The sequence below is a fragment of the Vombatus ursinus genome, unplaced genomic scaffold (genome assembly GCF_900497805.2).
Source record: "Vombatus ursinus unplaced genomic scaffold, bare-nosed wombat genome assembly UNPS02014794.1, whole genome shotgun sequence".
Lineage (NCBI taxonomy): Eukaryota > Metazoa > Chordata > Mammalia > Diprotodontia > Vombatidae > Vombatus > Vombatus ursinus.
Window position 1 is genome coordinate 15,416,064 of NW_020954572.1, and position 26,409 is coordinate 15,442,472.

The 26,409-nt window shown below is 40.2% G+C and overlaps 1 protein-coding gene across 1 annotated transcript in view; it reads left to right on the forward strand.

Moving 5' to 3' along the window:
- The window catches only part of NPAS3 (neuronal PAS domain protein 3), a 1,128,724-nt gene extending 1,104,666 nt beyond the window's left edge, over positions 1–24,058 (forward strand). Inside the window, exons 10-12 of the mRNA XM_027870104.1 lie at positions 8,390–8,537; positions 14,965–15,097; positions 22,688–24,058. Coding sequence (XP_027725905.1) covers positions 8,390–8,537; positions 14,965–15,097; positions 22,688–24,055 — 1,649 coding nt within the window. The 3' untranslated portion in view covers positions 24,056–24,058. The remainder of the gene's footprint in view (positions 1–8,389; positions 8,538–14,964; positions 15,098–22,687) is intronic.
- The last annotated feature ends 2,351 nt before the right edge of the window (positions 24,059–26,409 follow it).

Below are 26,409 nucleotides of genomic sequence, written 5' to 3' on the forward strand. Positions count from 1 at the left end.
TCAGAAGGGCAGCAGGAAATGTAGAACACCACATCTAAACACAACTTGTGAATCCCAGAACTAGGAATTCTCTGGTTCATTTCTTTCTTCCTATCGTTGAACACAATATTTTCCACATTTAAAAGAAAGCTTTAGCCTTCAATTCACCGCACCAGGGCCGAGAGAGAACATGGGAAAGAACCTATCAAACTGACACGTTCTTAATCAATTAAAAGTTTTCTGCATGATTCAATATTAACAGTTAATAAAAAATCTATCAATCGGCACTGGTGTTGAGAAAACCTCTTCTGAGGATATAAATCACATGTATGGCAATTCAAGCAGGACCTGTCATTAGTGTATTAGTGGGGGAAATCCACAGATGATACATAGTCCCTCCCAGTACATCCACAGGTCTCCTGTCCTATTGCTCATAATTCAGTTTAAGTATCAAACATCATTAAACTTTACTAAATATTGCTCAGCACTTGGATTTTTTTTAACTAAAAACCAATTTGTGGATGCCTGCCTGCTATTTAAAACATCTAACTCACTAATTGCAAAATCTATAGAAAAGTCTCCACAGCATCAAAGGCTCAGTTGATCCTCTGAACAGTTTATAAATGAAAAACTGTCTCTTCTTCAAGCAAATAAAGGCCTTAATGCACTTTTTCTGGCTGTGATGCTATTTTTCCTGTGGGTTTTCAAAATGACCTTCCTGTAAGCATCAAGGACTATAACTTTTCAGATAAAGAAACTTGTTCATGTTTTAAGTCTATGCCAGGTTCATTCCCCTATAGCCCACAGTTTCAAAAGCAAGGAAAAAGTAATCTGGAATTTAGAACGGAGGAGGAAAAAAAAGGGAAAAAAAACCCTCTGTTTCCAGAATGAAGTTACCCTGTCAGCCTGCCTTGGGCCTTAGGTGGAGAAGCAGAGATTAAAGAGTCAGTATTCTTTTTCATGTTTCATCTGCCAGTTTTGTGAATGTAGAAAAAAGAACCAGTGGCTACAGCTAAGCACCCAACTGTGGTATTAAGTACAGAGTCCCCCCACCCCTTACCTCTATCCTGTTGCAGTAAATTTTTAAAAAAAATTTTTTACCAGTTTACAGAAAAAGGAGCATGCTAACTATGCTCCCTAGCCATTGATAAAGGTACCTCAAGGAGGAGACTGAACAGAGAGCCACAGATGCAGCCCTCATATAGACCTTAAAGATAATGAACCCTTTGTTTGACTGTGTGAATTCAAAGTGTTAAATCTCAGATGATCTCATCATTTCCTATTTATTCTATACTTACCTGAATGCACCATGTATATTGCAGCTCTTTTAACGCACATGCAGGCCACCAAAAATGTCCTTTTGTTAGACCCTTTGCTGAAAAGGCTGCTTTTGATAGAAGCCTCCGTCTCCTCTTCAAACTGAATTAGCCTGACTTCCTTCTTTCAGACACACAGCTCACTATTCAGAATGTTTGGCTTTAGTTTGGTGGAGAAGCCTAACAGGAAAGAAACCATGTTCTCTTTTTTTCACCATATTTCTGAAGACAAACTTGTACTGATTTGTTTTGATTTACTAACAAAATTATGTTCCTGCCATGAACACTGGCTCCCTTTTTGTGCCCTCTGCACCAGTATATTGCTGCTCACAAAGTTCCCAAGGAAAACTGGATTCCCTCTGGTGGGAACCATGGACAGAGCAATAGATTTATGCTTTGGGGAAATTACCATTAGTTTCAGGTTTGTGGGGGGTTCTTGAGGAGGGTTTGGGTTTTTTGGGGGGTTTTTTGTCCGTTCTGCCTTATAAACTGCATGTGTATATTTTGCATGCTAGCTACCTAGCTCAAATGAAAGCGACATTTTAAAAATGAAATTCAACAAAACTTAACACCCAGCATTTTAGGGAAAAGAAATGTATATTTGATGTAAAGGTCACTTGTTTTAAAATGTTGGCTTTCTACAATTTTCCTTTCATTAAGCTTTATCTGACATCCCCCCTTCACAGTTTGGGGTTGTTATGAGTTTTTTTTCCCCTTCTTTCTGGTATCTGCAATAATAATTCCTGGTTGTCAGAATGATTTGTGCCAAATCAGTACAACTCTCATTCAAAGGCTTCTCTTCATCTGGCCTCATGTGTTTTGTTCATAACTTTGAGATCTAGTCTCCTCTTGAAACTATCTATGATAGTTACAGGGAAATCCTGTTGCAGAAAACAACAATAAACAAACCATTCCCAGAAAGGTGACAAGTCCCCGTGTTTTCCTTAAGAAAATACTGTGATCAAAACTAAGTAGAACAAACTGATGGCCGGGGCAGGTGCATTCAGAATTTTATCTGGGATTGTTCATTAGTAAGTGTGTATGTGTATGTATATGACTTTAGAAATATGTGATTATTCATTGGTATGCATGTATGATTTTAGACTAAATTGTCTATGTTATATCTATTATCTTTGTTTCTACACCTATAAAATTTTTTATTTGGGTGCTTTGAGATCCTCCAATAAAAATTACATTTTTCTATAGGAAAGATTAGTTCAAGGCCAGGGACAGAAGTAGGTAGGGAAAATGGAGCCAGTCACCTGGGATCCAACCGTGATAGTAGATGAAGGCGTGGAAATAGATAGGACACAAAATGATTTCAGAGAATCCAGAATTTTGGCAAGGAGAATATGATATCAACCTCTACCATCAAAACACTAACACTCAACCCGTATCTCAGTAGGAAAGTAATATGAAAGTGCCAGCCAGCTCCAGTTGAGCAGCTAGGTGGCATAGTATATAGAGTGCCAGTCCTGGAGTCAGGATGACCTGAGTTCAAATTTGGTCTCAGACCCTTACTAGCTATGTGACCCTGGGCAAGTCACTTAATCTTGTTTGCTTCAGTTTCGTCATCTGTAAAATGAGCTGGAGAAGGAAATGGCAAACCTCTCCAGTATCTTTGCCTGATAAGAAAACCTGAAATGGGGTCATGGAGAGACATAAACGACTCAACAACAACCATACCCGACCTTTGACTTGGGCTGTCCTTACTACAAACACTCTATGACTGCCTAAGTCAAATTATAACATGCAGTTTTCTATTTAGCCAGAATCCGTCCATTAGCAATGCTCAGACCCCATCACTGATGTAAGGCTGAAAACCGTGGCCCATGCCTCTAAATGATCTTTAACTAAACATCTGTATCACGGCCCCCTCCTCTTCTTGCCTCCTTTTTGTAGGTTGGAACAACATGGTTTTTAATTTATTCTTAGGCTCATTAATTTGATTAGCCCTTTTCTGCTTCTGAGAGACAATAAACTATTTTAAAGGACTTAAATCAGGAGGAACTTTCTCACTCCTTAATTCTATCATTTATTTCCAAGAGGGATTTGTGTGGTTTTCAATGTCATGCATTTTCTCCTCATTTGCTTCTGATCTCTGAGGCTAAGCCTCAAAAATAAAAAATTAAAAAATAAAATAAAAAACAACAGCCTCTGGATTAAAGAGAATAGAAAAAAGTTTTTTGCAGTTTTTTTTTTCCTTCAGGTTCGCTCATTTATAACTTAAACTAAAAATCTCTTTCAAGCTGTTACCAAGGTGGCTTTTCTTCTTGAGCTGATTAGGACCGCATGAGTTCAGGAAAAACTGTCAGATCCTGCCTAGGGCACAGCTGGAGTGATCCAGCTGATTTGCCAATGTGATTTTTTTTTTTTTGGAGAAGAAATAGCTTCATCCTAGTGTCAAGAGTTTACATTCTAGGCCCCTAAGCGAAAATGTCAGAAACCCTTTGGTTAATTGTAAAGTAAACAGACCTTCTCCAGCCTCTGCCTTTGGTGTTAGTCCTACCCAATACTGAAGAAAATTGGGTTCTATTGCTGCCTGGTTTTGTGGTCAGCAGGCCTCCCCGGCCATTGGGATCCATTGATGTTTCAGGCTGGAAATTGTCATCTTAGGGAAATACTCGTTATAATGTAGCCAAAATAAAACTGACTCTGATTGAAAATTCAGCAACGGGGTTTAAACTCTTCCTACCTTTTCAAGATTCTGTTTGTACGGCGGCCTCCAGGGCCAGCCCTAGGCAAAACTGTGAAGCTGGCAAACTTTGTCTTCTGTAGGCACTCATCTCCCCTAAGGGGCCCCCTCCTCTCTGTTAGCAGCTCCCATCAGGAGTTATCAGGACCCCAAGGCAGCACATCTAACCCCACCCCCACCTGTGGACTCCCCTTTGTCACCTAGCCTTTCTTTCCTAAGCAATGTTCCAACTATCAAGCCCTTTTCTAGCCCCTTCCATTATCAAATCAAATCTACTGTCATTTCTACCCTTCCCTTTCAATTCTGGCCTGGGCTGGATAACAGTTAGCTAATCTGACATGGAAGTGTATTGGCATGTGCCAGTGGGTTGTTAATGCACTAATACAAACTTTCCTAAACTGTGTTCTGATCAGTGTGTGCAGAGTGCCAGTGGGCTCTCTGGGAGAAATTGTTGATGTTGACAAGATAAGGAAAGGGAAGGAGGAAGAAGGGAACCAGAATTTATTAAGTACCCACCCTGTGTCCAGCACTGTGCTAAACTCCTTACAAATCCAATCTCATTCAATCCTCAAAACCTAACCCTGTTAGGTAAGTGCTAATATTATCCTTTTTTTACAGATAGAGGTCAAATGACTTGCACAAGGTCACACTGTCAATGAGTGTCTGAGGCCAAATTTGAACTCAGGTCTTCCTGACTCCAAGTGTGGTGGTCTATCCACTGCACTACCTAGCTACCTATCACCTTACAGATGATAACTGATTTTTTTAATGGTCCCTCCATTTCCCGATATTTGTTTTAGCTATTCTATCAGAGTTTTATATTTATATATATGTTCCAGTTAGGGGTTTATAGGGTTTCTGAGAGGGCAAACAATAATCATTCATTCATCCATTCAATTATGTATTGAGCAAATATATGGAAAAAAGAAGAACCATTATCTAGTTGCTCATAATGCTTTTAGAATTTTAGAATTTAAAATCAAGGGGCTCTCCAAGGGGAAGAATACACAAAAACAAATAAAACACTCTCCCTGCCCTCAACAAGCTTATAGTCTAGTACTGTAAGAAAAGGGAAGTGGAAGAAACAGCTATAATACAAGGCATAATGTGGGGGTGCCATAAAAGGGGCACAAAGTGTTTTTGGGAATTTAGAGCAATATTAATAATAATCATAGTAGCAGCTGCTATGTGCCAAGCACTGTGCTAAGTGTCTTGGCAAATGTGATCTCATTTGATCCTCACAACAACCCTAGGAGGTAGGTGCTATTCTTATCCCCATTTTATAGTTGAAGAAATTGAGGCAAATAGAGGTTAAGTGACTTGGTTAAGGTCACGTGGCTAGTAAATATCAGAGGCTGGATTTGAACTCAGATAGTTGGGCCTGGAATCAGGAAGACTTATCTTTCTAAGTTCAAATCTGGCCTCAGACACTAGCTATGTGACTCTGGGCAAGTCATTTAACCCTGTTTGCCTCAGTTTCCTCATCTGAAAAAAATGAGCTGGAGAGGGAAATGGTAAACCATTCCAGTATTTTTGCCAAGAAAACCTCAGATGGAGCCATGAAGAGTCACACATGACTGAAACAACTGAACAACTTCCTGATTGCAGACTCGGAAGTCTATCCACTGCACTACCTAGCTACTTCTAGACAGTTCTTTTAAAATATCAAAAATGAAATTATGAGGGCAGCTAGGTGGCACAGTGGATAGAGCTCTGGCCTCGGAGTCAGGAGGACCTGAGTTCAAATCCAGCCTCAGACACTTGACACTAGCTGTGTGACCCTGGGCAAGTCACCTAACCTCGATTGCCTCACCAAAAAGCAAAAAACAAAAACAAACAAAAAAAAAAAAAACAAAGACTTCTTTTGGCATCATCCTTCAGTGGAACAACACCGGTACTTTATATCTAATCTGTGCAGGTTTGGGCTTACCCACCTTTTCTCTTTCTTCTCTCTTTAAAACATTCAAAAAGCAGCTCCCTTGTCTCTGAGCCTCAGCTATGGACAACACATCCATTTGAAATCACTCCATACTCCAAAGTCAAGTTTGTATATACATATATATATACACACACACACATATGTATATATTTATGTATACATATATGTGTGTGTATATGTGTATGTGTACACGTGTGTATATATGCATAGATGTTATGTATTATATATAAGTGTACATATATACACATGCATATAAGTGTATACATACACACATGTAAGTGTATATATATACACACATAAGTGTTTATGTATACACACATATAAGTGTTTATATACACACATATATAAGTGTATATATACACACACATATGTAAGTATATACACACACACGTGTTTATATATACACACAGATATATACGTGTATATATATACACACACATACGTGTGTGTGTGTGTGTCATATCAGCTATTGATTAGGGGGACATGTTATTACTCTGTGGAAATAGGGGGTAGAATCACATAACTTTGGATAAGACCTTTATCTCATTTTCTTTCTCTCTCTAAATATTAACTGTTAACAGAGTTCAGAGGATTTGAATAAAATCGTGTCATGTTGCATGCAACAGTGGTTTGATAGAAAAGCTGTATCGTCGGTGGTTAGTATTTTACCTGCTTTCAGCTTAACCATGTAGTTTCGTAGCTTGTGAAGCCATGCGTGTGGAATGTCAGAAACTTAGAATGGCATGTGAAAAGGAAATACGGGGATCCTCTTGGTGCATCTAGACCAAGAGAAGACGATGGCAGTACAACCTGGTTTGAGTCGCTAAAAACATCAGCAAATAGAGAATATGGGAGACCTCCCTGCTGTTTGAAACGCTTTTTAGAACTAGGCCTTTTTCTTTTCCTTTTTTTTTGTGACAGTTAAAGTGTCGAGGGATGGTTGTGGGAGTCCTGATGGGCTCACAGGAATGTGTGTGAGTATGAGGTCAGGCACCATGCATTTACATACGAACATAATATTTCTGAGGCTCTGACATTTGGTTATCTTAGGAACTATGAAAAGTGGCTCCTGGTTTTATGGTAAGAACTTTAACAGCGCTGAACACTGTTCTCTTCCAAAGTGACTTCTTTCTTTTCCCCACCCCCCCAGAAAAATCAAAATGTACTTCATGAAACTATTGTATATGGAGCACTTATTAGCCATAATTAAATGGACAATATGAATTTACTACGTCTTTAGGACTCTGGCTTGTTCTGGTTTAGAGCAAGATGATTAATGCAAATACATATTACTTGAGATAACCATTTAGCAGCTAATTTAGCCAAATTTATTACAGCAGTTAGAGGTTTTTCATTTTAGCAGACGGAGACAAGGACATGCCAAAAGCGGAAGACGTAGATGAATGCACACTGCCCCCTAGTGCCCGATGCCTTCGTGGCCTTTGCAGAGAAACACAGCCAAAGCGAACACGGATTTGAGTAATATCACCCAGGTTTTGCACATTCCAGGCATCCTTTTAAAGCATTCCAATCTATAGCACTTTATTTCAGGGCATGATTTACTGCTCATTCTCCTTTTACTAGCTCAGGAGGGCCCAGATACAAATCAAATCAATTTCAACTTGGCAACACTTTGGTTAAAGTATCATTTTTAACATCTGCATTTTTAAAGCTCCCTTTCAGTAGGGTATTTAATGGCCGGCGTTTCACATTACTGATTGTTTTTACTTGTTCCTTCATTTTTGGTCATATTTCAGAGGCTGTACAGAGCTGTCACTCTGTTTGGCTTGAACTGAGTCAATTCTGTGCCTCCCTTAGGCCACGGTTTCTTTCCGATTCCTTTGGTGGATTTATTTTGTTCCAGTGTTAAGCAAAGTCTCACCAGACTTTCCCCCTACTGACCAATGGAGATTTAGTTCATCGGAGAACTGTAAATTCTGTTTGACAAGATCAAAAGGAACAGATGTATAAGCTCACTGGTTGATATTGCTTGCAATGAGGAGAAATGATCAAAGAATGAAAGAGAGAGCCCACTCCTGAACCTTTCAAATATCCAGAATCTCAAAGAGGTCTGCCTAGGAGCTATGAATAAATCACATACAAATTTGCCTTCTTACAATTTGACGTCAAACCCATTGAAAATGTCCACACAGCATTAGGTGTTCTCTGAGCCAAAAAGATTTGTGGTCCTTTTATTCTTCCTTCCACACCAGAGCTGCCAAAAATGGAATAAAATCTTGCTACAAATGGTAGTAACCCACAGCTCCTGAGCCGATGCTCCAGTGAATTGTTGATTTTATTTGTCATACTAATGGAATCTTACATTAAGCATACAGAGGGGCACCTCTCGCCTTTGTGCGGTGCCTTCCATCTCTGTACTTGGGGGGTTTGCAGAGATGAAAGTCATTGGATTGTGATGTTAATACACAATGCCTTTTGTTCTTTCTGTTTTCTTTTCAGTGCTGAATAAGGGTCAGTGTGTGACTAAATACTACCGCTGGATGCAGAAGAACGGAGGATATATTTGGATACAGTCTAGTGCCACCATAGCTATTAATGCCAAGAATGCAAATGAGAAGAACATCATCTGGGTCAATTATCTCCTTAGGTATATCATCAAATCTTTTCCATCATTTCCACTGTTGTCCCTGTTACCTGAGCGAAGGGGCCGTAAAACATGTATAAAGCTGTGCTTGGTAGTTAATGAGATACAAGCCCTGGCTTTTTAGAAGTACTTGGTGCTGAAGAATACGGAATCCTGGCACGGGAAAGGGGTTCTTCATTCCTAAAGACCCATATGGATGCTATAGAGTCAAGCTGAAACTAAAGGCTATTCCAGATCTGCCTTGCTAACAGTTGCCCATCATCGCCAAGCTGTGGGTATTCTACAAAAATTGCATTGGTTTCTCCACCTTTAACAAGGATATCTCTTTGAGCTCCTGTCCTCCCCATCCTTACCGTTCCTCATCTCCCTGAGACAAAAAAACAGAGTATTTACAAACCACAAAACACATTCAGAGCAGCACCACCGAAAAGACATACCATCCATATAGCATATGTACACATCCAGTCACAGAAATTGAACAAAAAAGGGATAGGAAAGAGGGACAGAGCATATTATATTATTCCTCATTAAGCCCAAACTCCTTTGGGTATGTGGGCCATTGCCTGTTTTCCTGGGCATTGGGGATTGTTGGTAGGAAATATTTTAATGACTTTTATAGTTAAAAGGCAGGACCATATTTGTAATAAAACTGCACTAAGACTTTGGGGACATTCTGTATATTAGAAAGACAAAGAAGATTTGGAGTTGAATCTCAACTCCAATACTTGGCTAATTGTGTGATTTTGGGCAAGTCACTTTGAGATTCAGTTTCTTCATCTATAAAATGGGGATGGTACTTCTCATGTAACTTTTTGATACTTTCCTTATTTGGCAAATATTTTTTTCTGAGAATTGTCATAAGGAAAACACTTTATAAACCTTGAAACACTCTACAAAGCCAATAACTATGTTATCTTACACTTGAATAAGGCTTTTTATCAAAATCCTTTCGGCCTATATTGTCTCATAGGATTATAAGTTAAAAACTAGGAGGGACCCCAGAGACAAAAGCCACATAGTTACTGAATGTTAGAAGCTGGATCTGGGTCAGGTCTTGGGAGGAAGATGATCAGAGTTCACTTTTGAACTTGTTGATACTGAGGTGGAAATATCTTACAACTTATCAGAAATACAGATTGGGAGAGATAAGCTGAGGATAGTATCATACAATCACAGATCAAGAGCTAAAAGAGACTGCAAAAGCTCTCTCTCTATGGCCCATTTTACAAATAAGGAAACTGAGGCCCAGAGAGGTAAAATCATTTGCTTAAAGTCACACATATCATTATGACCTCAAATTTATACCCATGATAGGATGAAGTCAGATGCACAAGTTAGCCAAATAGCAATAGATAAAAATTCTTTCCAGTCGGATTCAGACCAGCAGGAAACTACGCTGAATACCTTAATACCCAGGGGCAAATATCCTCTATGCCCTGATATTCAAGTCAGGCCACTGGGAAGCTAGCCCAAATGCACCACTGTCTTTTACTCGTAAAATGGCCCTTCTGCTTTGGGCTTCTCCTGGCCTGCAGCCACAAAATGAAGTCTGCTTATAGTCTGATTTGGGAACCTTCCAGCAGAGCTTATGAACGGAAGAGTACTGAGCCCCATTTTTCTTTAAGACAGCCAAATGGAGCCAAGGAGCTAAGGATCCTGGCTCGTCTGCTCACTGACCCCTTCAGTTGTTTTCAGGTAGTTTGGGATGTCTCTGATTTGAAGGTAAGGATTTGCTCTCTACCAATAGCATATCAATCAGAAACTAATGATTATTACTTTTATGAAGACCTTAATGTGCACCACTTACTGAATCCTCATAGATCTTGATTTTTTTTTTTTTTTTTTTGCTTTCAACCTCTTTTCCTCCACTTGGAAGGAAATTTTAACTCTTTCACTAAAGTGAGTGTGAGAGTGATAAATGCAGACTTTTTCCCATTTTAGTATGTGTGAACTGCACTATTTTTGTGATATAACCAAATGTCCTTAGATATCAACAGATCTCCAGTTTATGTGCATTTTTTGTAGGACAGAGACTATGGTAGGTCATAACATTCACCTTCTAAACAGAAATGGCTAAAAATATTGTGGGTTTGAAACTCTGTAACTAGACACAATTTCAATTTGGCAGGAAACAAAAAAGTCCAGGCTCAGAGGAGCCTGCTTTGTAGAGTGAACAGAGTGCTGGACTTGGAGTCAAATTCTGGACTTGGGTTCAAATTCTGCCTCAAATATTTACAAGCTGTGTGACCCTGGGCAAGTCACTGAAAATCTCTGGACCTTGGTTTCTTTACCTCTAAAATGAGGTTATTGGACTTGATGTCCTTCTAATGTCCCTTTCAGCTCTAAATCTATAATTCTATGAGATTGTTTTTAAAAAAAGCTTTCACATGTTTAATTTAAGGACATATGAAGAAATATGCTATCTGCATCAAAAGAAAAAACTGATAAATAGAAGTATGTATAGAATGATTTTACATATATATTTATATGTGTCTATATATATAGACACACACACACATATATATATACTATATACATGTATGTATGTATGTATTTGTGTCTCATGGTAGCCATCTCTAGCAGGGGGTGGGGGAAGGGAAGAAAAGAAAGAGAAAAAAAAGAAATTTATTATATATGTAAATGGAATAGCAACTTGTGCAAAATAGATTTTTAGTTTCATGTGCAAAAAATTTTTCTTAAATTGTGCTTGAAACAAAAAGAAATTACTAAACTGCTGGTGCTTATTAGAAATATGTAAGAGATGCATCAGAGACCAGAAGATGCAGGTTTCTACAACTGAAATAACCATTCCATCAAATTGCTTTTTATATAACTCTTGGTAGCCAGAATACTGTTATCTCATTGTTCCCTTCCAAGGAATTTTCCCATTCCAGGATCTTATTCTGAGGATAGAATCCTAGAACCTTAAAAATTCCAGGAACCCCAGAGGACATCTAGCCTGATCTATATCTCAGGAGGGATCCCCTCTGCAGCAACCCCAGCAGCAGTCATCATACTTAAAGTGTGTCTTCCTAGAGTGCTTGTGAATTCACTAATTCCTAAGGCAGCCAGCCAACCATTGTAGTTTTGGGATGGGTCTGATTTTTAGGAAATTTTTCCTTGTGTTGAATTGAAATCTGCCTCTCTCTACAATTTCCTTCTTTTGTTCTAATTAGCTTCTTTCTTCTGAGGCCAGGGTCCTTTTTCCATATGGGAGATCTCAAAAGACTTATAAAATCACATCAATTTGGAGTTGGAAGGGACCTCAGAGATCATTCAATCCAACCCCCTCATTTTTCAGATGAGAAAACAAGCCAGGAGAGGTGAGACGTCCCAGGCTCACACAACTAGCAAATGTCTGGGGCAGGATTCAAATCCAGGTGTTCTTGACTGTAATCCCAGTGCTCTTCTCTGCTGCCTCTTAAAACTGCCCAAGAAACCTAAAAACTGCCCCCACTTCTCTAGGCTAATCATCTTGCTTTCCTCTAACTGATTCTCTTATGCCATGGTTTTGAGTCTCCGCTCTTGGCCCTGGTCTTTAACTGAACCGTTTATCAAGCACTGATCGTACCTTGTCATATCTTTTTTTCCCTTTTACACTATGAGCTGCTATAGGACCCAGATTATCTCTGTTTGCCCCACAGTACCTAGTACTGTGCCCTAATACATAAAGACATTATTTCTGAGTACTTTCTGTCCTTTCGCCTTTTACCCTCCCCATGCAAGTGGATTGCAAGGGTCCCTACCCTCTCTCTGCCCACATAACTAGTAGTAGTAGTAGTGGTGGTAGTAGTAGTAGTAGTAGTAGTAGTAATTATAATGCCTAGCACTTATAAGTGCTTTAAGGCTTGTAAAACACTATATATAATGTACACATATCTATTTATATACATTTATACATATGCAATCTCATTTAATCCTCTTATTTAATTTGCCTTCTGATTTTTCTTTTTTAAAGATTAAAGGTATGACTAGAAGTAAGGAAGAAAGAGAAAGAAAGGAAAGTTCAAGTCATCTTGCCTGGGGTTGGGCAAGCTAATTGGGAAATCCCATTCTGATTTTCCCCTGAGCGAGAAGCGAAAGAGTTTGGGCAACAACAATGTAACATGACCCAGCTTTCTGACTCCAAGGTTAAAAGCACAAGGTTAGAGGGCCTGTTCTAGCTGTACCTAGAAGCAAGATTGAAAGCAGTGGCCAAAGAGGTTGGGAGTTGTGTGGCCAAAGGCCCAGGAATCCTCGTGATATCAGAATTGAGTGATGCCAGTGGCATCAGGCCAAGCTGTTTGGGGTTTAGCAAAGAATCCCCAGACAGGCTCTATCATTCACCAATTAACACTGTTCAGAGCAATAGAGCTTACGGCAATAGTGCTACTCCTAGCAAAATTCACTTTAGTGAATATTTACTGAATGTCTGCTACTCATAAGAAAGGTACATCCAGGGGATGCTGAGAGGAATGCAAAGACTGCAAAGGAATGCAATGTAGTAAGGCAAAGTCCTTACCTACAAGGAGCTCCAAAGGGAAACAGTAAATTGGAAAGAGAGGAGGAATGGAACAAACACACATAAACACAAACGTTCATTAAGTACCTACTGTGTAGCAGGCACTGTGCTAGATGCTAGGGATACAAAAACAAGTGTGAAAATAGTCCCTGTCCTCCAGGGACTTACAATCTAGTTAAGCAAAACAATATGAGCAATGACAAGTAGGCAGGAAATTCTGAAATGTGTTCAAGCCACAGTCGGCAGTCCCAGTTGCCTAGACGTTGAGCGCAAATAGAGAAGTAGACGAACAGCTCCCTATTTACCCCCACCCCATCAAAATCCTATTCTCTAGAGGGAGCTAATAGTTATTGACTCACAGAACCCTATAAATGGTAGAGACTTGAAAAGTGATTTAATCCAACCTTCCACCTAAAGAACTCAATTAATTATTAAAAGGAAAGTTCCAAGAAAGTAAGTCCTACTAAGGGCTGAATGACTGATAGGCAGATTGATTCCTGTCCTCTCCCCTTCCCCTGGGGGTATTTGTATTGCTAGATGATAAGGTTCTTCAGATCAGGGACCCCTTCTCATTTATATTTACATTGACCTTACCAGCCTATCACAGTACCTTGAATACAGTAGTCACATCCTAAATATTTATTGAATGAAAAAAAGAATAGCTTCCTTCTGTTGTAGTTCTTCTGTCCTTCTTAAAGAGGACCAATGACATCATGAAGATGATGTCTTGACTTGAATGTAAATTAAGCTTAAAGGAATGAAAGTGTATTCAGTGGAGCTCACTACTGTTGGTTAATTGCTGAACAAGTTTCTACTGAGGAAGTCCTATATGCTCTCCTAGCCATTGAGGGGAACAGGTTGAGTAAGAGGAGAAATCTAAGACATGGGCCCAGTTTTGAAGAGCACTTGGATTCAGGCCCTGGTTCTATCACTTATTAGCTGTGTGACCTTGGGCAGGCCACTTAGTTGAATTTGAGTTTCCTCATCTACAAAATGGGGATAATAACTACCTTACAGAATTGTCTTGAGAATATGAAAGCCTTTGGAAACAATAAAGCTCTATATGAATATGAGTTAGTGGTAGTAATCTCTTACATGTAAAGCCTACCCTGAAATTTTCCCAAAAAGTTTCCCAAAAGGGGAGTGACTCACACAAACCAAATGGCCTCCATTTGATGGAAGACATCTGCTTCACAACTTAACACAGAATAAAAAGAAAGCACTTTCTTTTTTTTTCCCCCTTCTAATGGGGCCAGATCTGATCTGCCAGGCCCACTTTTTCACTGGGACTCTTCCCCAATGCAATCAGGTTTCCAGCTAACAAGCCACAGGTGTGCACCACACGAACAGATGAAAATGTGATTGTAATGGGTGTGTTGACAGTTTGGTAGCCATAATGCATGCATCCCAAGGTACACCTGTGCATCTGTCATAGCGTTAGGTTGTTAAGGTTGTAGGGGTATTTTTTTTTCCTTCCTCAAATAGCTTTAGACATCTGAAGAGGTGAACAGCAACATCAATAGTCCATGATAAGGGCTTTTACACTGTGGAAGCATGAGGAAACTGAGAAGAGCTATCCCTCCCCATCTTGGACTCTTTACTGGGAATGCTAGCTATAGCTCTCTCCATGTTATTCTCTGGTCCCCAGAGTTTCTTGATTATTAAAAAAATTTTAGTGGTTTTCATGTAGCATTTAGCTGTCTAGTTGTTATACTAGGATGTTTCTATGTGGGTCACATCCCAAAACTAAATGTTCAAAAAATGCTGTGACAAGTGGAGAGGAAGGTTTTACTGTCTTGTGTCTTTGATTCTCTGTTAAAATTCTTAACTTCAGATGATCGGGGCAGGAAATTAGGGAAGAGGAGATTTTTTTAAAAAATGATTCAGCATTGGTTGATTTGCACTTACCCCTAATGCCCTCTTCCACAGCAACCCAGAGTACAAGGACACTCCAATGGATATTGCACAACTCCCTCATCTGCCAGAGAAAACCTCTGAGTCCTCGGAGACCTCCGATTCAGAATCAGATTCTAAAGACAACTCAGGTAAGGGAAAGACTCCAGTTTCTTCTCCCACCTTTTCTTCTCTGGGAACTAGAGAAAGGGTCATAGATTGAGATTTAGAAAGGACCTTCAAGGTCATCTAGCCCAGCCCTCTCATTTAACAAATGACCTTGGAATAGTGGCTAGAGTGCTGCCCTTAGAGTCTAGATCTGGATTTAAACCTCATCTCTGGGGCAGCTAGGTGGTGCAGTGGGTAGAGCTCCGGCCGTGGAGTCAGGAGGACCTGAGTTCAAATTTGGCCTTACATACATAACACTCGCTAGCTGTGTGACTCTGGGCAAGTCACTTAACCCCATTGCCTAGCCAAAAAAAAATGTCTTTTGGGGCAGCTAGGTGACACAGTGGATACAGCTCCAGCCTTGGAGTCAGGAGTTCCTGAGTTCAAATCTGGCCTCAGACACTTGACACTTACTAGCTGTGTGACCCTGGGCAAGTCACTTAACCCCAATTGCCTCACCAAAAAGCAAAAAAAAAAAAAAAGAAAGTTATCAGGTTTAAATGTGATAATATTAATCAGATGCTTTTCAAATCTTAGATGGATAGAATGCTGGACCTGGAATGAGGAATACCTGAGTTCAAATCTGGCCTCAGATACTTACTAGCTTTGTGACCCTTCACTGGTCATTTAACCTCTATTTGCCTTAGTTTCCCAAATTGTAAAATGGGATAATAATAGTACCCAGTCCTCAGGGTTGTTGTGAGGATCAAATGAAAATGAGATAATAGTTGTGAAGTGCTTGGCATATAGTAAGTGCTATATTATTATTTTAATGTGCCAGTTATTATTGTTTTTGTTTTTGTTATTTGACTTGCCTAAGGTCACACAAGTTGTAAGTAAGCATCCAAACCTGGATTTGAACCCAAGCCCATTGACTCCATGATTTTGAGTCTTGCCTTTCCAAACTCCTGCAACAGGGCAGGCAGTTCAGAGATAGATGAACTCCTCTGAAACAGGGGAAGTGAACAAGTTCATAATTATTTACCAATGGTTAAATTTCAGTGCTGTGCTAGCAACCCCATGGAACAGAATGAACCCTCCGTCCTTCTTCCCTCCCTTCCTCCCCTGCCCCCCCGTCACCCAACAACCTACTCTCTTGAAGTAAGAAACCTAAAAAAAAAAAGAGAGAGAGAGAGATGCATAAGTAAGCAGCCCTTCCTGGTCTTTTTTTTTCCCCCATGAAGACAATACTTAAATTAAAATATTAAAATATTATCTTCCCCACAAAGCATATAAGCAACAACCTCAACTAGCAAAGAGACTTTTAAATTGGAATAACTAATTGTATCTGGGGGCTTCTCGTTCCAAAGGATAGAAATGTAATTTATAGCTCAATTCCATGCACCATCTTTATGCCTTTTATTTTTTTCTTTGGTAAACACTTCTTGAGTTGCTTTTTAGGAACAAAGTAAAAATAAGTTAATTCCTTGTTTTCTTCTTTATCCCCAAAACAAGAAGACTCCAATTCATCCTGATGGAGCAAGGATTCTCCTAACTCTCCCTTCTCAGGCATGATATGCTTCATTAGTGAGATTAAGGCATGGATTTTTAGCACCTCATTTCCAATTCCAATATGATAAAATACAAATGTCCTAAAAATGGCTACTGGGCTGCAAACTCCTTCAGAATCCTGGCTGAGGACCCCAAAGATCATGCTAATATCTTAGAGATTAGGTCACCTTAGGTGCCTTTTGGGGAGCATATCCCTCCACTGCCCCCCAAAATCCAGATACCTGGTATATCCACAGGGTTTGATAAATTTTAAGACAGTGCTTGTCATTGTGGTATGAGAGAAAGTCCATTAACTCTGGGGTCAAAGGACTTGCATTCAAATTCTTCCTTTGACACTTGCCTGACAGCTCCCTGGATATCAGTTTCCTAGCCTATATAATTAGATCATGAGCCCCTTGAGGGCAGATACTATTTTCACCTTTCTTTTGTATCCCCAGTGCTTAGGACAGTGCCTGGTACATAGTATGTGCTTAATAAATGCTTAGTGACTGATGGAGTTGGCCAAGATGAGATCCTTCTGGCTCTGATGTTGTAATCCTATGTTCTCACTTAGTTCTCACTTAGGCCTTGTGACATCTCCCTGTTGAATTAATGCTGTATTTGGTGGGGGAGGAAGGGAGAAGATAGTATTCCTTCTCACTAAATTCTAATCTCTATGAGATAAAATTGTATCACCTTGCTATGAAAACCCATAAATTCTGGGTGGGAAGCAGGAGATCACATTTAAAAGGTAAAATATTCCAGAGACCAGAGGATGATTCCTTAAGCCCATCCTAAGTCAGAGATTTCACAGTCCAGTGGGACTAGTCCCCTTAGAATGGGCATGTCCCTGAATATTGTATTTGATTGTGATAGGTTCCATGTGAGGATTTTTAACAGTGCAGTAGGTTTATAACATGTGGGAGGGCTTTGCTAGTAAAATTCAGACCAAGCTAAGTCAAAGAGGGACTTTGATACAATTAAGTAATTTTGTTTGATAGTCATAACAATGTCATTCCCAACTTTTTTTTTCTTGTCCTGCACTCTGATGAAGAGATAGATGTCTCAATATGTCACTCCAGATTCTCTTTGATGGAAATATCTGCAGAAAGTTCTCCTATCTTAAAGACATGGGAGAGGCTACAGAAGTGTAATTCCTATCCTCTCAACCTGAAAATATATATATATATATATGTATATGTATATTTATGTATATATGTGAATTATAGTGTATATGTAATTATTATATGAGATGCACTATATACTAATTTTATGTTATTATATGTGATTTCATATATAACAATGCACAAATATATAATTTATATACTATTCACAGTATATAACCATAGTATATAAAATGATATTTGCATACTTATATATTTTACATATATGCACATATATATATACATATATATATTCTCTTCCTTAATATTACTGTCATCACCATAGGAGTAAGATAGAGGTTTCCCCCACTGGATGCTCCTAGATATCCTAAGACATCTAATAATAATAGTAGCTAACATTTATATAGCATTTACTATATGCCGGGCATTGTGCTAAGTGCTCTACACATCTCATTTGACCCTCACAACAACCCTGAGAGGTAGGTGCTACTATTATCCCCATTTAACAGAGGAGGAAACGGAGGCAAACAAAGGTTAAATAACTTGCCCAGGGTCACTAGTAAGTGTCTGAGGTCAGATCTGAACTTAGGCCTGCCTGATTCCATATCAGGTATTCTATCCACTCTTGGGGGACCTTCTTCTTTGAAATGGTTATTCAACAATGTTATCTCTTCACCCCCCCCCATTAAGGGACACTAAAAACAGACTTGGTAATTCAGGGTGATTCAGGCCTTCTAGCCTCTTAATTGACCCCCCTACCTCAGGGGGATCCTTATCTAATCTATCCTCCACACAGCCACCAAAATGATTTTCCTTAAAGCCCAAGTCTGACTCCTGCTCAATCAATCCCAATGACTCCCTATTGCTTCTAGAAATAAGTACAAACTCATCATCACTGGGAGCCAAAAAACAGTGAGGATACAGAATAAAGCTTCACTCCAATCTTCTCTTCCAGTTTTGTTATCCATTACTCTCCTTCACTCTCTCTATGGACTGACTTTCTTTCATACCTGAAATAAACTCCTTCCTCATCTCTACTTCCTTGAAGCCTTAGCTTTCCTCAAAATTCAGCTCCATTTCACCTTCATGAGATGTTGCTGGACCCCCTAACCCCCTCCCCAGTTCCCAATGCCTTCCTTTTATTTTTATATACTTACATATGCATATATTATCTCCTTCATTGTAATCTCTTTGAAGGCAAGACTGCTCCATTTTTGTCTCAGTAAACCCAACACTGCACCTAATAGATTGGTTGATTGATTGATACACATGGCCACTCTAAGCCCACAGATCTTTTGCTATAGCGAGATACTCATAATGCCCAAATGGATCAGTGAGCTTATCAATGTGAAGGCTTCCTCTAACAATGCATATCACAACCCATCCATCTCTCCCTTCTCTGCATGTCAACACTCTCTTGTCCTTGTTCTCTTATAAGTTAGAGTCAGTTACAACCCATGAAACCAGATGTGGAGATAACAGTGCCTGTTCTGACTTCCTCACAGTTTGTTGGGAAGATAAAATGAGATAATGTGAAAGTAACCCATGAGTCAATAAACAAGCATTTGTTAAGCATCAGCAATGTACCAAGCACTTTGCAAGGCTACGGGGACATAAATCTAACCCTGCCATCAGGGATCTTCCATTCTAGAACAGTAATTTACAACCAGAGCACTAGGAAATATGAAGCAGCAGTAATAATAGTAAAAGTAATACATACAAGGTCCATATAATTAGTTCCCTGTATACCAGGACAAAGAAGTTATTTAAAGAGAAATTCAGGCATGATTTGCTTTGTTCAGTCAATCAATCAACAAGCGTTTAAACAGTGCACTGTGCTAATTGGCACGTATAGAAAACCAAAAATGAAATCGTCTCTGTGCTCAAAGAAATCACAAAATACATATATACAAAATCAATATAAGACAATTTTTTAAGGGATAGGAAGACAGTTGGCAACATGAGGGGTCAGGAAAGGCCTCATGTAGTAGGTACCAATTAGTTTGTTAGTTTTGTTCTTGAAAAAGCCCATTGTGAAAGAAATGGATACGTCTTTCACAGTGAAGGATTTGGAGGTGTCTATAAATTCATCATTTTTTAAAAATACATTTTAAAAAAGTAACAATAGGCAGCCATCCAGATACTTTGGTTCTTGGCTGTGGATATAAGAGCAACTTCATGCCAAGCAGACCCTGTGAGTGGATGTAAGAGCAGTCTTAGACCTTTCAAGAAATACTATATAATCACACTGTTGTGTAGAACTGAGTTAAATTTTTTTTTAAGGAAAATGGTAGCTATGATCAAGAAGACAAATTCATACACACTGTACACACAGATGCTGTGTGGCTGTGTAGATGTATGTATGTGCATATATATATGTACATGCACAGACACAGATATACTCATACACACATAAAACCAGACTTCTAGGAAGACCAAGAAAATCCCCCTCTTCACCCCCAACTTCAGTCCTTTCTTGTTGTTCCTATTGCACATTAAGAAAATTGTTATGGGGGGCAGCTAGGTGGCACAGGGGTTAGAGCACCGGCCCTGAGGTCAGGAGTTCCTGAGTCCTATTCTGGCCTCAGACCAAACACTAGACACTTACTAGTTGTGTGACCCTGGGCAAGTCACTTAACCCCAATTGCCTAAAAAAATTTAAACAAAGAAAAAATTTATGCCTAGATAAGCTGCTTGCCTCCCCTTTGTGTATCTATAAAAATGATTGCATGTGGGTCAGAATTACTCCTCCCCTCCCCCACCAAAAAAAAGTCCCCTTTACTTCAAAGTTTCGATGAGCTCAATCACTGTGATCTCAAAGAGAACTTAAAAATTGCCCCAGTGGTTTAGACTATAGCCAATAAAGACAAAGTTAACACTAGGTAAATTAACAAAGTATTAATTAGATAATGTAGAACATAGTCAAGTACCGGGCTTGGAAGTGAGAAGACTTGTGTTCAAATTCTTCGTATCATACTTACTAGCTGTGTGACCTTGGAAAAGTCACAACCTCTATATGTCACACTATTAAATCACTGAAGGGTTGTGATCTGATTGGTGGTAAAAGCTCCCAAGACAAGAGTCCCCTGTGCTGATGAAATCATAGTACTTTTATTTATACAATTAGATAATATATTGTATATTTCCATTGGAGAGTTCCAGGTTTTGTTTTGGGTGTTTTTGTTTTGAGAAACCAGGACTTTCATATAGTGAATATGAATGATATCTTAAGCATTAAATAGTAAAATATCTAAAAAAAGTAGAGAAGCAAACCATTATGGTGTATATTTGGGATAGGAAAGTGGGAACAGGGAGGCAGTAGCATAGCACAGTTGAAAGGGCACTGAATTTGGATTCACAGCATCTGACTCCAAATCCTGACTGCCACTTACTACCTGTGTGATTTTAGGCAAGCCATTTTACTTTTCCTGGCCTCAGTTTCCTTTTCTGTAAAATGGGAGGATTGAATTAGATGATCCCTATGGTCCCTTTTCAGCTATTCAGTGGTCCATGCCAAGATGAGGCAGCAAAGGAAGACTTTAGTGGAGGATAATAGCTTAGTTCTGAGATTCACTTATCCCTTGAAGACTACAGAGGTAGACTATCCAGGCAAGGAGAGTTTTTCATTAGCAAGTTTGGAAAAAAAAAAAAAGCATCAAGAGCACCAGATGAGATGAGTGGGCTTTCTCTAAACTCCATATACTTCCCAACTCTGTCTTCCTGTTCCAGTGATTAGCAAGGTATCTGGCACCCAGTGGGTGCTTAATAAATATTTATTGACTGACTGATAACATCTGGAGCTGCCATTTTAAACTTTAAAAGCCCTCATGAATGGAATCTATTTCCTGGAGCAGCCCCCTCTTTTGCAATATCATTTTTCCTTGTCCTCATGTTGTCCTCTCTGGGACTGATCATCCACTGCTTTGTTTTCAGAGCTTCTCAATGGAAACATGACTAACAATCCACCCCACTTCTTTCCCCACTGGGGGACCCATGCTCTATTGAGCATGTAGCAAAGGCCTTTAGAGACTGCAGCAATCCTTATAAATCTAAGTGAAACTTTGTATTTCACAATATTATTCCTATCAGAGAAAAAAAGAGAGAAAAGGAGTTTATAAAACACTGATGGTCTGTCCATCTCCTTATTTCTACAGCTTGTTCACAGTGCAACCAAGTGATTTGAGGAAGCCTAGCAACAATGCCCTATTACACATAGTAGGTGCTTAGTGAGTTTTCAGATTGCCTAATTGATTCATAAGAAGAGCAAGATTTTTGTCTGATAACTATTTTTCCGTGTGAAAGGTTATGAACTGCTTTGATGATAAATATGAACTGAATGCAAGAGCAAATATAAATAAGCAGAGGCCTTTTAAAATATAAGCCCTTTGAGCTTAGGATCTCAACTCAATCTGCTCTGGTTCATTAATAGCAAAAAGGGTTTTCCACAGCCAGAGGTTGTGACAAGACCCCCAAGCCTTAAATCGTTCAGATTTAAAACTAGAAAGAGACCTGGAGGTCATGTAGTCCAACTTCATTTTACAGGTAAGGTGACTGAGACTCAGTTAGGTCAGGGGATTTGCCCTAAGTGACACAGGTAGTAAGAAGCAAAGACTGAGGGCCTGAGAGATTAAGTGACTTGCCCCCAGGCACACAGAGTTAAGATTTGACTCCCAATCTAATGTCTAATACACTAGCGCTGCCTTTTGCCTGGAGTCTCTCCTAAATTCAAAGTCTTTTGAGACTAAAGGAAGAAGTAAAGATAAGACTAAAAATCTCCACCCCTCCCGCCTCCTTCCAAGTAGTTTCTCTGAGAGCTACCCAGGGTACCCCCAGAAACGATTTGGGGGGGGGGGGGGGCTTTTTGTTTGTTTGTGTTTTTCACTTGGGGTTCCTTGTTAAATGAGTAATTCTGGCTCCTGTTGACGTCCTCACTCTGCTCTTCTCCCCTTTCCTCCCCTCCCACCCCCTCCCCAGAGGACAACGAAAACTCCAAGTCCGACGAGAAGGGGAACCAATCCGAGAACAGCGAGGACCCAGAGTCCGACCGGAAGAAGTCCGGCCGCCAGTCGGATAACGAAATGAACTGTAACGACGACGGCAACAGTTCCAGCAATCAGGACAGCCGGGACAGCGACGACAGCTTCGAGAACTCGGACTTTGAGACCCAGAAGGCTACAGAAGACAGCTTCGGCACACTGGGCTCCATGCAGATCAAGGTGGAGCGCTACGTGGAGAGCGAGACGGACCTGCGGCTGCAGAACTGCGAGTCGCTGACCTCGGACAGCGCCAAGGACTCGGACAGCGCGGGCGAGGCGAGCGCCCAGTCTTCCAGCAAGCACCAGAAGCGCAAGAAGAGGAGGAAAAAGCAGAAGGGGGGCAGCGTGAGCCGCCGCCGGCTGTCCAGCACCTCGAGCCCCAACGGGCTGGACGGCGCTCTGGTGGACCCGCCGCAGCTGCTGTCGTCACCAAACAGTGCCTCAGTGCTCAAAATCAAAACTGAGATCTCAGAACCTATCAATTTTGATAACGATAGCAGTATTTGGAATTACCCTCCCAACCGGGAAATCTCAAGGAACGAATCGCCCTACAGTATGACCAAGCCCCCCAACTCCGAGCACTTCCCTTCCCCCCAAGCCAGCAGTAGTTTACACGTCTCCATTCCAGACTCTGTCCTCACCCCGCCGGGGACCGAGAGCACTGCCAGCCGCAAATCTCAGTTCAGCACCTCATCCAACTCGGCCTTGGCCCCCGTCTCCTCCGACCCCCTGTCGCCCCCGCTGTCCGCGTCCCCCCGGGACAAGCACCCCGGCGGGGGCGGCGGCGGAGGAGGCGTCGGGGGCAGCGGGGGCGGTGGGGGCAGCGGGGCCGGTCCCAGCACGTCTTCCAACTCTTTGTTGTACACTGGGGACCTGGAGGCCCTGCAGAGGCTGCAGGCGGGCAACGTGGTGCTGCCTCTGGTCCACAGGGTCACGGGCACCCTCTCCGCCACCAGCACGGCCGCCCAGAGGGTCTACACCACTGGCACGATCCGCTACGCGCCCGCCGAGGTTACTTTAGCCATGCAAGGCAATCTGCTCCCCAACACCCACGCGGTGAACTTTGTCGATGTCAACAGCCCCGGCTTCGGGCTGGATCCCAAAACACCGATGGAGATGCTCTACCACCACGTCCACCGACTCAATATGTCGGGACCATTCGGGAGTGCAGTGAGCGGGGCCAGCCTGACCCAAATGCCGGCAGGGAACGTGTTCACCACGGCCGAGGGACTTTTTTCCACTCTTCCATTTCCTGTGTATAGCAATGGTATTCACACTACACAGACTCTGGAGCGGAAAGAGGATTGAGACATGACCACATTACTGTGTTTCCAGTGTTACACTCTCGAGGCATAGACTATGTTTTAATTTAGACCCTTAATTCTAGCACTTTGAATTTCAGCAGGTCAGCTTATTCTCTCAAACACGATGAGTTTCCCCATTCCATACCCTTTCTCGTTAACTTGACATTCTTTAATATAAAAAATATTTTTTAATTTTTTTTAATTTTTTTTTTTGCCTCCAGAGGGTCAGAGTACCAGTTGCCTGCCATTTTGTCTTCTTCTGAGATGTGTGTGTGTGTTGTTTTATTTTTTTTTCCTTTGCATCTTCATTGAGATGCCTTTAATGTGAGAATGCCTCTGCCATAGAATACTCAGTGTTGTGGTAAAGAGATTTTAAAAAGTGACAACCATTGGTTTTTTCCTTCGTCAAGATCTTGATGTGATCAAGATTGAAAGAGACAAGCATAAACAATGTGCCCTGTTTGACTAAGTCAAATGAAATGGGGTTTTTGTTCCTAATTCCTTTAAAAATAGGGGATAGTATTTTAGAATTTTATGCAGAATTTAATTCTCTTTTTATGGTTAAGATTTTCTTACTTGCACATAAAAATAATTTGGGTTCTTAAAAACTTAATTTCTGGCCTGTGTCTAGAATGTTTAAAAAAAAAGTTGGACTAAATGTTAATTACTGAAACATTAACTTAATTTCTAAAACCATGGTGCTATCATTTATTAATCTGTAATGTCTTCATACAAAATGCAGCTCAGTGGGCTGGGTTTTGGAAAGGCATGTGTTCTGTCCTGGTCTGTAGTCAGTTGCTGCAGTCTCCTTGGTTAGTTAAGACAAAGCCCTCATTAACATTTGCTGCAGGACTTAAAATTTTTACCTCCCAACTAACAAACATAGCCTCACATTAAATTTAATGGGTCAGCAAAGCCTTTTTTAAAAAGCGCTTTCAGAAAACTCAATTAAACTGACTTGAGGAGCAGTTTTAGGTGCATACTGTGTTCCGTTGTTCTCTTTTCCTTTTTTTCTCAGTCTAACTGAGGCTAATTTTACAACTTCAGATAACACTTTGGAGTAAAAAAAAAAGGAAGAAAAATATTTAACATTTAATTTTTTTTCATTTGTTGCTATAGAGGGAAGGTTGTATTTTGGGGGGGTTGATTTGGTTTTACAGATTTTTTTTTTGGTTCTCTTCTTTTTAGTGTCAAAACCAATATGTTTTAAAAACTAAAGAATGGGTTAATAAGCTTCAAATAGATAACTACAACTGAAAACTGCACATTAAGTAAAAGAAAAGAAATCTCCTATTTTGTCTTTGTTGCCAGAAATCACGGTGTAGTGTCAAACACTCCAAATGACTGTCAAGTATAAATTCTTCTTCCACTCCATTTTTGGCAGCTGTTTGTTAAGGCATCTAATAACAGATGTGAGAACTGTAATGTGTACAATGTGTACGTGTCCTTGGCTGTCAGTCCCATTGCAGTTTCAATGTGTGTTACTATATGCAGTATATACTAAGCTAATGTAGTTGTTTTGTCCTTTGTCTTCTCTGTGCTTTATCTCTAGTCTGGAGTGGTAAAGTCCCATTCCTGCAGTCCTAGTGAACCAGTGATTCTTGGGGGTTAGTGGTTTTTTGTGTGGTGGCCTTCCTCTGTAACGTCACCTTATGCTGCTTCCACTGTCTGTAAACCTTCTTTCATTTCTGCTGTTGCTTTGCTGTTGTATATTCTCCTACTGCTCCTTTCTTTCTCCTCCTCTTTTGTCTCCCCTTTCCTCTCCTTCCTTCCTTCAAACCTCCCCACCCCCTTTTCATTCTCAGAGATAAAAAGACTCTTAACTAGCTCAAGGTTAATGGAGCCATTTTTTCCCACAGAGGAATTCTGGGTATGACTTACTCTTCAAGTGTGCCATGCAATGCGCTGAAGAGTGATGCTCAGATATATTAAACAAATTGATGCCATATCGCCTCAGTTGTTAACATTCCCAGAGTCCCTTGTGCTCTAAATGTAAGCAGAGGGTGCTTTTCTTTGGTTTTTCTCCCAGCTTGGCCGATGGAGCAATATACAGAATAATTACCAGTGAGATAGAATATGCTTTCAAATGGTCAACTGGCACTATTAATTAAAAAAAGGGAAACTGAGCTTAGGATTGTCATGTATATTTGCTTATGTGTGCAATGCTAATCTATTAACTCAGCTGTCCTTTAAGTGTTACTAGGTTAAGCCAATTCCTCTTGTGGCTTTGAATTTGAGGCGTTAGGCCTAACCCACAGTGGAATAATAGCAAAAAAGAAAAAAAAAATTGGATGCCACAAATTTTAATGATGAGCTTATAAAGGTTATATTTGAAGGATTAAAATAGGTTTAAAAAGT